An 18,224-nucleotide genomic window follows, 5' to 3' on the forward strand; every position below is an offset into this window, starting at 1 on the left:
GCTGTATGCATTCCTGGAGAAGGTGTCACCTGATGATACACAGTAGACCTCAGTCTTCTATCATGATGAGAATGGCTTGTAAGATTTGTTAACTATCTTCTGAAGGCATCTGTCTGCTGACGACATTACATCATTTCAAAGGTTCATTTTTACCTAAGCTACTTCTGATGTACAAGGAAATAGAGACGAAAGCAGTCACAGTTGTGTTTTTTAAGAGGGTGAGCTGTCACAGATGCTCACCACATTTTCTCATTGGTTTTGGTTAGCCAGAAATGTCTTTGATGGAAAACTCAGGATGCATGTTTTCATCTCAAAACATCTTCTTTTGTCCTGAAAAAAGGCAGACTAGAAAACACTTGAGTGCACTTAGTATTTTACTTGCACAGTGTGTGAGACATCAGCAAAGGGTAGCTCTGTTTGGTAGTCTGTCGAAATGTGTTATTACACATGCGTGTCTTGAAAGCTCTGTTCCCTCGGAGAAGATGCAGGCTGTAAATCAAAACCCTTTTGCCATCAGAGGGAAAAACACTGCTGAATGTTCAGGGTCACAAGTACAACTCCTGCATGTCTGTACCCAAAAATCACATTCTTGAGGCTCTGCAGGACACAGAGGGACACCAGCATAGATAAAGGGCTACTCAGCTGTTACACAGCAGTGATGGGCTGGCATGAGGAGAGCAAACTTTGGTGAACTTGGTGTCAGAGACACAGATGGGTTTCTCTAAATATCTTTAATGAAGTATTTATCCATGCATGCCAACACTACATCTCAGAAAGCTTAACAAAAAACATTTCTCAACCAATAGCACAGGCAAAACCTTTCAACAGAGTGTCTCTTTGTTACCTCTTGTTTCAGGGCTTATAGCTGTTTTGTCTTTGGGGTCTCCAGTTCTGAGCTGCACTCAGAAATCCGAATAGCTCTTGGCTAGGAGACTTCTAGCATACATCCCCTTAAAATAGGATGGGTGTAAGGGGGGTCCTCAGTATTGCAGGGAAGGGGAAATTTAGTTGCAGAAGCTGATGGAGCACTGAGTAAGTCCTCATCTAAAGACCAAGAGACATTTATGCAGTAAAGATCAGAAAACTTCTAGCATGGGCAGCATAGGTTGCCTGTGGTTTCTTTAGGAATGGGAGCACAAGGGGAAAGGGCAGTTTTCAGTAACCGGCGTAGTGCTGAAGCCAGTAACGTTTTTGCTGCTGACTTCCATGCAACCAGATAGGGTGTGTTGGTGTATGTTCACATGTAAATGCCACTCCTGAGACTGTGAAGTATGTTTGATGAAAGGTGCTAAATCAGCATTGGGAGCTATTTATAGACAAGCCTGTAACCAAAGCCCTGGGTCTGCACATTCCCTGTCTCTGGGGAAGCTCAGATCAAATCTGAGTTCTGTTGTCTCAGGCATGCATTAAACCTCACCAGCCACAGCTGCAGCCAGTGTTGGGTTTTGTTAATGCAGAACAAAAATGCCCAGAACCTTTGGCTCCAGGACAGCTTTTGTTTATCTGATCTCTTTCAAGAGCTCAAGCTTGCCTTTCCCGTAAGGACCAGATGGGGGAACAAAAAGGAGCGAAGGCCACAGAACTGTTCTGGGTGAGTATTGTCCTGCCTGCTTGGGGAGCACAGTGGGAGTGAGGTTTTATCAGAGCCCCCAACACCATGAGAAGGAACACAGCTCCAGGTAGAGGGTTTGAGCTTCCATTAGAGCTGTCACAGGGGGGAGGCACTTGTCTTGGCCACACACAGCTCCCACCTGGCTTTGTCACAATGGCTTCATGTGGCAACCAGGCCCCTCAAAATCAATGTCCACATTTTCTGCAGATGGCACTCCACCAGTAAATGAACTTTAGCTTGATTGACCATCCCCATTACAGCTTCTTAGTAAGGATAGGGATAACAGGCCATCCTGGTCCAGAGAGTATCACATCCCCAGCTGGCTGAAGCCGCACGCTGCTTTCACAGGATGTCAGAAGTCAGAGGTGTCTTGCTGTGTGCCCCTCTCAGCAAGGTAGAGATCACATGGGCTCAGGGGCTGCGTGTATGCAAGGACAAACTCCCTTTCCCATTGCACACAAGGCTGTGGCTGCCATGCTTTGCAAAGCTCAGCAGCTTTGCAGCATCCTTGCTTGCCCATAATTGCAGCCTACTTGGGTTGGAGATTTTTGTGGCTTACCCCTCCTGACCTCCTTGCCTGCATCATGTTTCCACCAGCCCCTCACCCCTGAAATCCTCAGTGGGGCTTGGAGAGATACAGAGGAAGCCTTACCAACAGGGAGGGAAGAAAATAAACTAGCTTCAGAGACAGTGAGGGAAAAGGGAATTTAGGATCAGATCCTGCATACTTAGGCAAGGCTCCTAAAAATCAGCAGTTGTGCTTGAGACACCCAACCCTGGTTGGAGGCGGGTGTCTACAGAGTTTTCTTGGGTGTAGGATTTGCCATAGAATTCATTGTTTGCTGAGAATTTGAGCTCCAGCATCTTACCTTGCTTTAAATCTTGTTTCTATGCACTAGATTTCTTTTTTTTGAGATAGCCCTTTCCATTGTGTCAATCACTGTTTGAGCACCAGCTTCAGTGGAATTCTTATCAGCATTTTTACCCTTCAACCTGAGATCAAGAAGAGCTTAAAAAAAAGGAATGACATATTTTTGAATTAGGCAAGGATTGCAGTTCTCAGGCTAGAAACAGGAAACTGAAACACAGAACATACCCTTGTCTCTAGTCACATAATGAATTGAGAGCAACCAGGCACAGACAAGATTAGTCCCTCTCAAAATGACCCTTACAATGAAATTCTCTGTAGTGTTTAACCAGTAAGCACTTTTATTGTTCATTTTGAATTCATTAAGACTACATTATGTTGGATTACAAGACTTTGGCTACATCTCCCACATTTGCATGCAGGCATTACATTTGCAAGGTTTTCTCAGAAAAAAAAAAATGGAGCAGGAGCATAAAATGCATAAAGGTTAAATGATTATAACATGGAAGCAGCATGTCAGTTACAGAAATTTGTACCACATGTATCAATAACAAACCCACATCCCCATTTAAAACCTCTTTGTCCATCAGAAATCCATCTGGTTCCTCTGTCCCTCATCTCCATGCCCCGGCTGTCTGTCAGCCAGCATTCCCACTGTTTCTGAAAACACACAACTTTGCTTTTTTGTTTTAGAAAAAGGTTTAGTACAGTACATTGTTTTTCCTGTAAAAGCAAAAACATTCTTCCTCCACTACCCCCGCCCCCCTTAAAAAAAGAAAAATCTATGATAATCTCTTCAAGCACTGTTAAATGTTAGGAATCTCTATTGCATTATCGAAAGTATCAGATCACTAACAAACTTCTAAACATACTATGATGACCCTAAAATTCCCCCTTCCCCAAAACTACCGAGAACTGAAAATGCTATACTGCATTATCACACTTGCATGCATGTATCCTGAGCCACCTGTATTTATTCACCTTTAGCCCCTTTAATAAATAACTGTCCAGCAGTAACATCCAGAAGTGTGCTGTCTCCTCCAAATTAAACTCTATATTTACAGAAGTAGGGCTGTCTTCTCAGTGAAATGTTGTTTTTTATAAAACAAAACAAAATAATAGCAATAAAAACAGCTAACAATTAAAGAGAGAAAGCATATTACTGATCATGTTGTCTAAAGACCAACAGAAGTAAAAAGCTTTAGGAGCACCAGGTGCACATGCATTTGAACTGGTACAGTTCATGAAATAATGTCATTCATTGTTATGCTCACTCATTCAGATGAGGAGCTGATTCTTTTTCTTTCTTTTTCTTTCTTACATTTAGGACCGTCTGCTCTGCAGGCTACTTCCACAGATGGCAATACAAGCACTAGGGTTGAAAGATGGCCATAAATATGCTTTGATCAATGTGGTTCTGTATCAGCGTTAAACATGTGGATTTTCCCTCCCCACATCTTTGCACCTTGTGTCATTTAACATCTGTGCTAAAGGCTCCCCAAATCCTCAGTTTTTCTCTTGGATGAGGGGAAGCAATAGATATTTACTTTTTGTAAGTTTCTAATGATGCAGTGAGCTGGAACACACAGGGGAATCATCCCACATGAGAACATTTCTTAGCACTGCAAATACAACTGATATATACACATACCAAAATAAACATAGTCAAATATTAAGACAATTGGAAAGATTCTGTCCCTTCCTTCATTTTAATCCAGTTCCCAGCTGGTAGACACCAATATTACTTTCTTGACTTCAGTTGGCCTACGTAGATTTACACCAGGTAAGGATCAAGCTCAACAGAATGTAAAATGGCAACCAGTCTCTCCTACTGCACTGTTATAGTGCATGAAATCACTGCTGATGGATATTTTTCTCCAAAGATAAAAGGCCTTTCCATAGCCAGTGCAGTATATTTACTGCCTCACCACTGCAAAGGCAGGTTCACTTTCTTCTTCCCAAGTTACCAGCGAACTATCACCTAAACCTGCACTGCTCCAATCAAAGAAGCTTAATTTTATATAGTGAAGATGGTGGGAACTCCATTTATGCTGAATTAAATTTTCATGGTGCTTTCTGTTTTATCGTGTACAGATCACCTAGAATACCAGATCATTCTTATTCTTCATGCACTTGCATATTATGTGAAAAAAAGCATCTTGTTTCTGCAAAACTGGCTATTGTAGCAAAGGAAGATGTTTTCCTCAACCAGAAGAGACAGACATACTGGAAGTTTGATTCTGTAGAGTCAACACTCCTGTTCTCACTGAAACTGTCAAGTTCTGCAGTAAAATTAATGCAAATCAGTAATGACTCTACTGACTTCTCTTCAAGATTTACAGAGAAGCAAGACAATAAAGAATCTGTCTTGGGGTTTTTCACATCTGACCCATTAGTCACTAGTGTGAAGAGATACAAAATCTGTAAGCAAATTTTTCCTTTCAATATTACATCATTTGTGGAATCCACTGTCATTACAATCCAGTCACCACATGCTGATAAGAGACTTGGGTCTGCCCCAATCCCACATTCAGATAAGCTTCAGAGGCCATGTTTTGCCATGGTAGGGTTGTATTATTATTATTACTATTATTATTATTATGTGCAATTTCAATTCCTAACAGCATTTGTTGACTTGTGATTCTTAAATGGACAATATGAGATGCTGTTAAGTTCAACTCAGTGTTCACATTACAACAAGATCCAGATCTAGCAAACCTGTTTCACATAGGATTCCATAGGTAAAAAGAAAAAAAAAAAAAAAAAAAAAAGAAAAAAAAAAAGTAAACTAATAATTTCTGCTTTTAAGGCATCTTCCCCACTTCCAGGTCCCCAAACCCTCACTGGAGTCATCCAGTTCCTTCCACTGGTGTCAAAAGCAGAGTTTCACCAGAAAAGCAGCAGAAAATTGGCATATCTTACTTCCACCTTTCAAGTGAAAGAAATGGAGGTAAGTGATGACTGTGTTGCCTTTCCATTCATGGGAGTGCTACTCAGAACAATTTTTGCAAAGGAATAGAAACCAAACATAAAAACCTACACAGTTCCCACACACACAGACACATACACACTTACACACACTTCTCCTCCAAAAAGAAATCCATTCTTATGGACCGCATTTTGCAAACCCTATTCAAGTGACCACAAAGAATGAGAAGAGGATTGAGTGCATCCCAATTCTCTTTTCTGATCACAATGTAGTCACAGGTCAGCAAAGTAGTGGGCATAAGAATGTTCCTCTTGACCTGCAGGACATTTTAACGCATGCAGAAGTGCTTTGCTGGCTCAGGCCTAAATGCGGAACAGCTCCAAGGCCAGCTGACAACCATGAATGTAATTCCACTACCTGCACCAATATACATGAGGTAAGGGCATAACTCAAGAGAGCAGAGCAGTGCAAGAAGAGAAAGAGGCTCTGTGGTTCTTCTGAGTTTGACAGCCTCAGCTGCATACACACGGCACGTCACAGTGATCAGCACAGACCCATGAGAGCTTGGTATGTTGTTCTGCAAGTGGGACTTCCACTGGCAATAGTAAGCCTGATTCCTGTTCGCAACAGGACAAATTTATATGCCTGTAAAATCTGCATAACAAGGCCTTAAATCTGGAGCAGCCGCATGATACAGTTAGTGCTTTAGCGTGGATTTATATGCCAATAACCAGTGTGATGTGCTACACACCCCCACCTACACACAGATAAAGAGATAGATATATGCAGAGTCATAATGCAACCTAAGCATTATTTCTACAAATATCCTAACAACATAGCCAGTGACTAAGCTAACCAGCATAGGGATCTGCAGCCACCCTTTCCAATACCATGTGATAGTTGATGGTAGAGAAAAGCAAGCTCAGGAGTTACATTGATTCACTAGGGAATGATCTGGGATCAACCCACACAGTTATAGCTGTTCATGGGCTGTCCCACAGTCCCGCGTCAAACTCCTACCTCTGTGTAGGTGCCCACATCACTTTCTGATGACACGCAGAATAGAGGTCAAGAACAAGCAGTTATTGGTTGGAAATCCTCCAGACAGACATTATAGAAGGTGGGGGGATGGAGGTGGAAAGCTAACATTAACACTTCCCACCATGCTTCTCTTGATCACAGATAGACTGCAAGGTTAGTTTATTGGGATCCAGGCCATCTAAAGAAAGCCACTTTGAAGGATTCATCTTTGAATCACAAGGACCCAGTAAGACCAAAAGGAAACTTCTCTGTGATTAAACAGCAATGGAATCAGTCCATCAATGCTCCTGATTTATGTAACATACAGTTTGCATATGGCAGCATTCATGCTCAAATTACACATTTTTGTTCAATTTTGAAGTGTTTTCTATGAATGAAAACAAAATATCTAGCCAAAAAGTTCCTTGGAATTCCTCTGAACTTTAGACAATGTTGAACCTAGGTCTTGTTCAGGGTTTGGATTTCTGGAACCAAAATCTGGCCTTCAGTAACTAACCTGAACAACCAAATCTAAACACATTCAGACATGGCAGGTTCAAAACAGATTTTGTCACGAGAAGGACACCCCTCTTCCACGCTAAATTGTCTCATTTTACCTTATTGTTGTTATAGCCTCCTTATAAAATTCCATGGAAATTCCACCAGCAGAACTAAAGGCAGAAATTATCTTTGTAATCATTGTTCCATGTTAACATCTGGATGCAGTACTGTTGGGGGAAAGAATGCAAACGCTTCAATGAACTATGTTTAACCAACTTGCAGGTGGCAGCTATCAAAACAACAGATGCACGTGTATCCAGCTAAAGTTACTAATGTATGATCTGACATACCAAGTCAGACAAATGTCGCATGTAAATAGATCTTGAAACATATACAAACAAAAGCTGCTACTGCTACTGTATTTAGCTGATCATTTTGGTTTGTTTGTGTACCCCATAGCTCTGAATCTATCCACTGAATGTTTACTCAGCACGTGTGGTATAAATATATTCATACACTAAAACTGACACTTGGTAATTTCTTTTTTTCCTTTTTTTTTTTTTTTTTTTTTTTTTTTGCTGACCAGCAACAAATTCTGTTATCTTTAATTGTAAACCAATACTCAATAAATATGCCGTGTTCAGCAAAGAGACGTGTTTTGCTACTCAGGATTTTGCTGTGCACTAAGCCATGGGCTGCGGGGGTGGCCGTGAAGGGGGAGGTCCAGGAGGGGCTCGGGACGGGGGTGGCCCAGGAGGTGGCTGCCTTGAGGGGGGCTGCAGAGACACAGGAGGAGAAGGACTCCTTGGAGCATGGTTAACATTGTCCCGTCGTGGCAGCTTTGGTGGTGGGCTGTAAGGCGCAGAGGTCCCATCTGACTTTACCCGAGTGAAGTTTATGCATCTCCCCTGGAAGTAAAGAGAAATAAATTATTCATAAGAAGCATTTGTTTTGACTAAGCAGCAGCTAGACAAAAGGGCTGTAAGCAGAGGGGCAGGATGCACTTCTTCATCCAGTGCCATTCACTGGATCCTAGACATGACATTTAGGGCATGATGTACTAAAGATCAGTACTACAGACAAATGCCTTCCTTATGTTTCGGAGTTACTGCCTATGGAAAATAGCCTGGGACTGGTTTAAATCATAAAAGAGCCCAGTGTGATTTTGCACACATGCACTCTCTTTGATAGTTCAGCCATGTAGAACATGGCTACTGTCACAGCTCCCCCACAGAGTCCTGCCTGCCTGCCGAGTTCCCTTATGATAAAACTATGCTGGAAAAAGCTCTCAGGAGAAACAGGATTATACCTGTGGAATAACATTAGCAAAGGCACCACTTGCCACCTGTAGCCCTCCTTTTCATAGAGATGCTAGCCAAGATGGTGGCCATGCTTCCAGTACTACAATGAGATAGTACACGAACTCCTGAGCTCCAAATGTAGATGTGGCTTCCCCATTGTCCTCATAAAAGCCTACTAGGTGTGGGACTCATGCAAGGGAAGCTCCGACGCTTATATAGATTTCCACCAAACAAGTTCCAGGCAAGAAGAGAGACAAGACCCCAAAGAAAACCTCACCTTTCCTGTGGGGAGAAGCCAGAACAATCTCAATCAGACACCAAGACCTCACCTGTCTGCTCTACTTGCTCCTCCCCACAGCCACCATGTTTTGTTACGAAACAGCCCACTGTCATTGTGGAAGCCTCATGAAATCCTGCAGATGCAAACTTGTGTGCAGAGATGCAATGTTTGGCATCTCCATACCCATCTCCTCACCTGGAGAGGTGGGAGGAGATGCTTACACAACAACGCCGCTGCCACAAGCTTGGCAGAAGCCTGGAATTTAGAAAGGCCTTTCATCATCACACACAAGGGCTGGAGGTGAAGGTAGTCTTAAAATGAAGGGGTGACACTGCCAACAGCCTACTTACAGGAGCCTTCCAATGCCCAATGTGATGAACTGGCTAATCCCATTACATTCAACCCCCATAATTTCAGGAGAGTAGCTCTTCATGAACAGCCCTTCAGATACTGAACAGAGGTCATTCACAGCTTCCATACAATTGTCAGAAGCACACAGAGGCTATGTTTTTTTTTCCACTCATCTTTACTGAGATGTGGTTTCCATACACATAACTGTGGGCTGGACAGTACCCAGCCATTACTGATGAACTCCATTTGCCAGCACTTTTTCTTTTGTTCAGTATGCCTGTTTTGTTCCATGAAGCAACCATCCTCATGCTAATGTCCTCTACAATTAATCACTGCCTATTTTTCTCTTTCCAGGACAAGCACTGCATGGGGAAAAGCAAAAAAGTAGTTTGATATGTCAGGAAGCATCTGTTCCAGAAGGCATCTTCCCTTCATAATTTTCAAAGACATGCAAAGCCATGGCACTGGGCAGAGGTTTAGGTTGTATGTTGGGTTCAACAGAGAACATTCAGCTTGAAGGCATACAAATACTCTTTAAATAGAACTCAGGGTTCTTTCAGAGTTAAACAGATATAGATTGTGATCCCTGCAGCTACAGATGATTGTGATAAAAAGGGGATACAAGTGTCCATAAAAGGGATAGATCACTGCTGGCACAAGGAAACACCAAAGGTGTTCAGGGAATGGGCTGATTTTCTACGGCAACTCCACAGATCATGATTTCAACTGGAATCCAGGCAGAGGGAATCACAGTTTATCAATGATCTGTTTTGTTAAGAGATTTACAATGCCTGTATCTTGGTTAGTGAAACTACTCCTTTAAAAAGAAGATAGTCTTTTTAGTATATAACTTCTCTGAATAAAAGGCAAACATCTACTTCTGCTATGCATTAAGAGATGCTTATACAAGCTTCAGGGAGCTCAGAAAATGATTCAATGAATGTACTAACACCCAAATGGTACCACCCTACCACTTACTTGGACTGGATGGCTCAGGGCTTCAGGGCTCATACGCAGCCAAGAGCTAAATGAATGGATGTGTTGTTGCCTGTACACAAGACATACTCAGTCCCAGTTTCCACCATCACAAATTCACCACTGCACTTAAACAACCACCTCAATACATGGGATAAAATCTTCTCTCTAAAAAAGCAGGCCTGTTAGAGCAGACTTTGCTTATGAACCTGGTTCAAGGCAACGCTGTGCTAGGGCCAGATGCATAGAGGCATCAATGGGCAAAAGCCTGCTTCTTGACAACTTCTGCAAAGAGAGACAACTGAATCAAGAAACTCACAAGTCAGTGCTTCACTCTACTGTCACAGAACTGAAGTCCTTCCCAGAGATGCAGCGAATAGCCATCCTTGTTAGCCTATAACTGTCATTTGTCTTCTGCTGTGCTCACTTTGAAAATCAGTAGTATTTACTGCTAGACAATGAACAATACAGATTAATTTAATAGCTGTACTGCTATACATTTAAGAAAATTCAGCCTTGATTTTATGAGTTTATGAATTTCAAACAGCAAAATAATCACTTAAGGAAAAAAACAAAAGAAGTCAGAGATATTCAGATGAGATTCAACGTATGGTAAGGGAAGAAAAATAAAACAGAACAATTTTCCAGAACAAATGCAAAAATGCAAACCCAGCACTAGTGCTTTTGCCTACCAGCCTTTGCTGCCTCTGTTGTCTTTCCCCAAAACATCAATTCCAAATATATTCATAGTCTATAATCAAAGGGGATCCCATAAATCTGTTTGCATTACTTTCACTTCAGTTAAAGTGATAGGCGACGTCAAGCTGCTGCCAGTTTCTGCCACACTCGCTGATTTGTCAGACAGATGGGTAATTTAAAGGCCATGCGCCGCATTGTGTCAGGAAAAATACGGTTGGGTTGGGAGAGTCTGACAGATAGAGGCTTCTCTGATCGATGTATGCATTGTGACACTTCCTCACAAAAGATTATTGGTGTTAGCCTACAATCTCATACATCAAAGACTTCTGGTGAATACTGGAGCAAATCCTCCCGAGCACTTCAAGCAGCCATTGATAAATTGAGGCTGAACTCTGAGCCAGGGTTAGGATTAACAGCCCAAAGGGAAAGGGGGGAACAAATGACCATAAATTGTAATTCAGTTTTAACTTCTCTGGTGTATTTCATCAAAGGACTTCCAGGTTGAAGAATTAAGCCCTGCACTCATCACACTTTCCAAACAACAAAATGCCACAGCAATTCTTCTGCCTCATGGGCACATCTCTCTGGGATTAGCTTCATAAGAAAGAATCATGATGGTTTCTTGAATAAGCAAGCTGCTTCTTAAAGTAGCCACAAAATTCTTAGTACTCTGTGTCTGTAAGGATTCGGTAATCTCCTCTCCAAAAACATTTGAAGGATCTTGAAACACAGAAATCAGGGACAGAAACATTAAGACATCATTCCAAAGGTATCCTGCCACACACTCATCTCTGCTCTCCTTGCATGAGGGATTAACAGAGATCAAAAGCTACTGCATTAGTAGCAATAACAACATTTTTTTTCCAAAAGCATGTTATATACCAAGTGCTTCAGGAAGGGCTCAGAGCTGCATGGCACAGGAATACCATGGTGATCTCTGGCACAACAGCTGTCAGTAGCTGCCTTATTGTTTTCTAGGAAGCAGATGATCTGTGTTAATCCAGTTCTGTCTGGTTTCAGCCCCTCTCCCAGCAGAGCATCCCTCAGATGGTGTGACCTGCACCACGTACTGTCATTCAGGCACCAACTGAAGGTCAGCACAGTGCCATATGGAGTTACGCCCTTGCTTCAGCTCACATCTGCACAGTCTTCCTAATGCACAATTATTTTGCCTCCCCATATGTCCATCCACTTGTTAGGCTCTTGTTATACTGCTTGCCAAACTGGCTTTTCAAAAAGTACAAATACTGAAGCAGCGGGATCCACCCTTGCCCTGACTCCAGCTTTTATCCCAGTGTAACAAACACATGTGCAATTCAGGCACATTGTACTTACAGGCAATGCCTCCTTGACCACCTAGGATGTGCTTTTGTGTGTGGTTTGTGGGGGGAAGGAAGAGAGGAACCTCTTGAAAGCTGCTGCGTCTTGCTTCTGGGCTAGTTTCTTCACAGTGCTCAGTACAACTCTCCCCAGTGCTTGTTGCCCATAAGTCCGTAGTTACTACTGCACAAATTTTCAAGAGACAGGATCCGTGTAATTCTCTGTATCATGGGCACATCTCCTCACTCATGATACAAAGAACACCCCAGAAAAAAGTAAGTCAAAAAATCCAAGCCATCTGCCCATATCTGTTGCTTTTCTCTGTTTCAAGAAAATTTTGGGTATTTATTTAACAAAAAATCAAATCCAGTTCCATCTTTGTGCACACTGGAGCATTTGAGCATGCTAAGGTCAGTCTGTTTCTTCTTTTTGTCCGAGTTAGTTGGCCCAATAGACAATATCGTTCCCATTACAAATTTTACTTGAGCTTTCATTCACCTACATTTTTGCTTATGGAGTTTCTGCACCCCATTTTTAACTGGCAGAGAAGGTACCTGACTGAAGAAGAATTAGCATCAACTAAATATTTATAGAAACTTCTAGGCCTTCAATTGTGGAAAAAACATGAATCTTGCCTTTACATTTTAGCATGAATTGAAAAATCATTCCTTCAAAGTTTAGAGGTTCTCACATTGTTGTCCTGTGAAATATATATAAATACGTATATAGACAGAAATTTGGTTTGTTAACATTTACCATCATTTCCTAAGTGCCTACCAATGCAAAAGCAGAGTTCTGAAACTCAACAGAATAGAGTTTGTATGCTTGCTGAAAATCTAAGTGAGAAAAGCATAGTAAAGCCAAAAGGAATGCTAAAACTTTGAATCTGAGGGAAAAAAAAAAAAAAAAAAGAAAGAAAGAAAAAGCTGAAAAGCTAGCAACCACAGAGAGCCAATCAGTTTAGCTAACTGAATGCTTCGACCCAAAGACTGAGAAACAGACAGACTGTGCACCTTTAAAGCCAATCACTTATGTAGAAGTTGAGTTTTGAAAAAAATTAGAGGACCAGCAACAAGGCCTTTTTACTCCATTTATGAAAGAGGCAGTTTACGGAGAGTCATTTTATAGAGTCAGAGCGCCAATGCAGGGAGATACCAAGCCCCTACTACTTAAGTCCACTGGGCAAGTATCAGGATTAGCAGCTGGTTCCTCAGCAGCCAGGACCTCTGTGAAGCAGCCTTTGCCAAAACCTCCCTTGCACTGCACTGCTTCATGCTGACTGTGCGCTGAACATGTCATGGCTCATTAAAACCTTCATGGATTTCCTGGGAATTGCACTGATTACCCTGCAGCACACAGGCTAGAAATTAGTGAGCCAATGAAACAGTTTGTCACATAAAACCCAAGCCTGCCTGGTCTTCAGGCCCAGACCAGTAACTTTTACTAAATCCTGCTCTTGCATTTGAGACTGAGATACTGTTTTTGTGTTGGAAAATGAAATATTGGAAATGCCTATTGTATTAGCAGTGTGGTGTTTGGTCATGCTTTCAGTTTCATAAATATATAATGTATAATTAATTTCTAATTATAATGGATGGCAATCATTAACATTTAATTGTTACGTAACATCAATTATTGATGTTTAATTTATTAACTTGTAATTATTTATTTTCATATGTAGCCATTTGCAGCTACAAACCAAAACAATATAATTACCATAAAATATTTGTTTGTATGGGAGTCTGGCTCTTTAAACATCTTCCAGTTGGACAGGTCCTCTCCTTTTAGTGACAGTTTTCTTGGGGTATACCTGGCAGTTCAGAATTGTTGTCAATCTACAACTATGAATCAGTCAGAGAAAATGGCATTGGCTGGATGGAAGAGGATTTTAGAAGTAAGATTCAATAGAGCAGGGGTGCCCAACAATGAAAATACAGTTTTCTTCAATATCGCTTTTAAAATAAAAGATTCATTCCCTCCTTTTCTTAATTAAGTGTATTATCTGTCAACCTTATATACGAACTGGTAACACTTCTGGAAGAGAAGAAATCAGCATGCCATGGGTTATAAATCACTCATATTTTAACAGTGAGCTCCCTATAATGGCTGTAAGTACATTCAATAAATTGAGAGTTAGAACAAGATGAATGCAAAAGCACAAAGATGATCCAAGAGGCAGCAGCAAACTGCTTACAGCCCAGCTAGATTAGCAGACACTGTGCCTCAGCTCATAGTCCCACTAGTACACGGCACCTCTTAAAGTCAGAGATGGATCCTCTGGGAACAATCTACTATGTTTAAAATTCAATGCAACGGCACATGGGAGAGAAGTGGGCCACTTCTCTCCTAGAATCAGCCACTTCTAGGAATTGGGTGTAGAAAAAGATCAGCCAGGGAAACTGGCCCTTTTCAGCTAGACTCAGGATCCATCAGCAAAATAAACTTCATGTTGAGCACATCCCTATAACCCAACTGCCATATGCCTACTACCACTTATCCAGCTTAGGCACAAAAGGAAAGGACAGCACAGGAGGTGACATGGAGAATCCATTCCAGTAATGAAGACAGGGCTATTTAAATAATTTTTATCACATCCCATTCAGCAGGGAGCTGCATGTTTTTTCTACCTCTGTCTTAGCAAGAAAATGCAGCAGTGGGCTACAGACACCCCCTGAAAGAAGGGCCAGAGTCACAAGATTTCTTGCAGGAATGCACAAAACATCACATGGCTTAGACCTTGCTGAGGTTGTGGCTGAAATAACACCAAGTGTAGACCATACAGACTGTTAGTTCTGAGGACAGAAATGATTTCTGAGACAGAAGCCGGTGACATTAAGCATAAACAAAGTAATGTGCCATCAGTCATACCTGATGCTCACTACCAGCCTCGAAGTAACGCCACGCCAGACCAAACCCCACCCAAACCTGACAAATCTCCTGCTTAAGTCAAACCTACACCTGCACTCACAATGCACAATTTACTTCTTTGCTACCAGCTTTAATGGATGAAGCAAGGAGACACTGCTAGATTGTGCCACCTACCCAAGGTCAGGCAGCAACTCAGGGAAGGAATTGGGATATACAAGTTCAGTACTCATGACTCACATCCCTTATTTCAACCACAGCACCACACATTTCCACACTTGAATGCTGACAATACAAGTATGTGGTTCAAGGGAAGAAAAAACAGTGGTTGGTTTGCAGAAGATTTTTCTTTCTTTGCTTAGCATTTTCAGGGAAAAGGAGTCTACATTTCTACACCACCAAGAGCAAAGAGGGCTTTGGAACATAGCAACTAGAGCAGCAAACATTCACTGAGTGCAACAGTCTTAAACTTGAGGTATTGGTGGGTTAGTGGGTGGAGGAAAGGAGACCACAAAGGACTATAACTGGTTTTGTTCAAACTGCATTTAAGTGTCATTGTGCTTTCCAGGGTGAATTGTTTGATTGTCTCTGCAGGAGCTAGCAGGGATTGTGGTATGCACAGAAGAAGAACATGAGTCTCTTTACGCGCCTAGTGTATAGAGTAATGCTGGAAGCTCTCAGCTTTCTGGTGAAAATGGCTATTAATTTTCCTTGGTTTAACCAGAAACATAAGATCTTGGCCCACCACAAAGAACAACCGTCTCATATGCTCTCAGGTTGGGTAGTACATTTGTACTACCCACGTATATAATAGCAGTGATTATAGATTTTCTTCTGTTACCACAGAAGGAACCACAGCAGATTATACAAGAACGGAGGCATCCACACTTACAGCTCCTCTGTAGACAGCAGAGATGCAATGTCTTTTCATCTTTAGTTAACATTTTGCACAATAAACATAGTGTGAACAGTAACATTAATATGTTATCTTACAGAGTGCTTACGCTGAGGAAAGTCATGACACTACTCATTCTCAACACGGAGAAATGTATTCCCACACAAAAAACAGAAGTACATAGGCAGAGCATTATGGAAGGCCAGTTAGATAAAGTTTTGGACTATTACCCAAATCAGAAGACAATGAATTGTGTGCATTTCCCTGAAGTCCAAAACAAAGAAGATAATGCAGGATCCGCACTGATCCAAGAGTGCTGCCAAGAAACAACTATATGCATTGGCCATGGGATATCTGTTCATGTGCACATGCCCATCTCTGGCACACTCAAACTGGCAACAGGAACAGAGTCTCACTCTCCTGGAACTTAACCTCTATCAGTGGGAAGCTGAAGTACAACAGACATGAAGTGACCTACATTAGCTACAGCTAGGATCTCTGCAGTTGCAGCTCAGTTTCTTAACCCTAAGGCCAATCCTTCTTCGCTCTGTTGTGCAGCTCATGCCAAGTAGCACCAGCACTTGGCATCTACACCCCTTCTTCAGAAAGGCCTCTTGTGGCTGTTGCTGACTCTGCCTTAGGCTTCTAAAGCCCTGGATACGCTGCTATCCCTCAGGGGACACATGGGCAGTATCTGCCCACAAAACCAATTTGCAAGCTCTTCTTCCATGTCAGAAATAATATGATCCTGGCAAAAGAGAAGTTATGCCAGTATGTGGGCTTCTTGCAGGATAGTAAACTCATTAGTCACTGATTAAGTTTCCAGCTGCAGCACTTGGCACATCCTGGGAACTGAGAATTAGGATACTGGCCAAGGAGACACTTTCCCCCATATCATGCCTGTTACAGTAGGAATAAACCTTACAAATAGTGGTCTCCTTTGCCAAAAGAGAAAGAAATTCACACAATGGCTACATGCATTTCATTTTCATCAAAAATGCCCAAGTGAGAATACCTCCCATGGCAGGCAGTGTCCCCATCTCTTTAATTTTTCTGCAGCTTATGAAGATAATTGGCTCCAGAAAGGTTAAGCAAAGGGAAAAAACTCAGAACAAGACAGAAGCCTGACACACACATTCTGAAGGTGCTCAGTGCTGCTTTTTCAGCACCTCCTACAGCTCTGGGTGATTACAGTGCAGCTCTGAGCTGCAGGTAAGCATGCTAGAGGCCACTGCTTGGTCTTGAAGGGAAGTAATTCCCGTGAGCTCCAACCAGTGCTGGCACAAGGGCAACTCATGCGGAGTGACAGCAGTGTTGCCATCCCAGTATGCTATTTGCAAACCACTGACCACCTATGCGCAGCAGCCAGAAAGTAATGAGAAATCATGAATATAGACAGCATTCTCACGACTTTACAGTTGGGAAAACTAAGTGCATAGACGTCAAGTTCAGCATTGCAAACAGTTGCTCCGTATTTGCCATTAATTGGATATTCTGAGTATCAAACACACCAACTTTAGAACAACTGTTTTAAAAGAGACCCAGAATAAAGAACCCAGAATAAAGAACCCAATTTCAAAGACCAGTGTTTAGAGTTGTAGCTACCGTGATTTATTCAAAGTCATGCAGTGAATCGTTGCAGAGAATCAATGCAGAGAACTCGAAAGGGCACAAGTTCTGTTTTCCAGCACAACCTGCAGCTCACAGTTACTGCAATTTTTGACTTAAGTACTTCCTTTTTATCTTTAGTTCTAGGGGGGGAAAAGAGCTTCAGTTTTCATACCACAGTCTGCTTCAAGTCCCTTTCCCCAAAAAAGGCTTTGCATGTGCTAACCAAAGGTTAGAACTGGTCAAGCACTGCTTTTTCTGGGTAGTCCCATGGGTGTACAAGGATAATGGTGACATCAAAACCCAGTTTATCTTCTCACTCTGCTCTAGGTAATTTTCAGTGACAAAAATGAGATTGCTTTTTAAAGCTTTAAATAAACAAGAGCAATTCTCCTGGGGAGGTTGGGGGGAATGCTATCATTTTTTAGCTGCATTTTTTGGTAAACCAAGCTTCCTGTGACAGCATATGCTGAAATGCAAAACAGAATGGATTTGCTGAAAGCAGCAACTGAAGAAGACATTTGTAAGAAGCATCTCACCTTCCTCTCCACACATCTTTGGGACTTTAATATTTACTTGCTGGCATTGGTAACAGCCTCACCTTTGACTTGTGACTACTGGTGCTCAAAGCCCCAGATTCCTGGGGGAGGAAGGGAAGGGCAGCAGCCTTGGGGTGAACAAGCCCTATGGGATGCCTCTCTGCAGCTGCAGTACAAGTGCCTGTTGGGAACTGCCAAATTCCAGCTGTACACAGGGCAAAAAGGGGGTGTTTGTACCAGGCACAGTGCAGTGGGTACCACACTTGTGTTTCTACAAGTATTTTTCAGGAAGAAGAGCTCTGAAACCTAGCTGTTCCAAAGGATGAAAACTACTTTCCAAAAGCTTTTAGAGAATGCTTTAATGTCAAAACATTCCTCGTCATACCCTGTCCCAAAAAAACACTGTGATTTTTTTCCCCTCCCTCAACTATGGATGTATTCATCATAATATTTAATGAAAA

At 42.0% G+C, this 18,224-nt stretch overlaps 1 protein-coding gene across 4 annotated transcripts in view; it reads right to left on the reverse strand.

The window, feature by feature from the left end:
• Positions 1–7,476: 7,476 nt before the first annotated feature.
• Positions 7,477–18,224, reverse strand: part of ANTXRL (ANTXR like) — a 47,383-nt gene continuing 36,635 nt past the window's right edge. For all 4 annotated transcript variants that reach the window (XM_072340557.1, XM_072340559.1, XM_072340556.1 and 1 more), the window contains exon 19: positions 7,477–7,838. In XM_072340557.1, coding sequence (XP_072196658.1) covers positions 7,614–7,838 — 225 coding nt within the window. In that variant the 3' untranslated portion in view covers positions 7,477–7,613. The remainder of the gene's footprint in view (positions 7,839–18,224) is intronic.

Source organism: Excalfactoria chinensis, chromosome 6 (genome assembly GCF_039878825.1).
Source record: "Excalfactoria chinensis isolate bCotChi1 chromosome 6, bCotChi1.hap2, whole genome shotgun sequence".
Classification (NCBI taxonomy): domain Eukaryota; kingdom Metazoa; phylum Chordata; class Aves; order Galliformes; family Phasianidae; genus Excalfactoria; species Excalfactoria chinensis.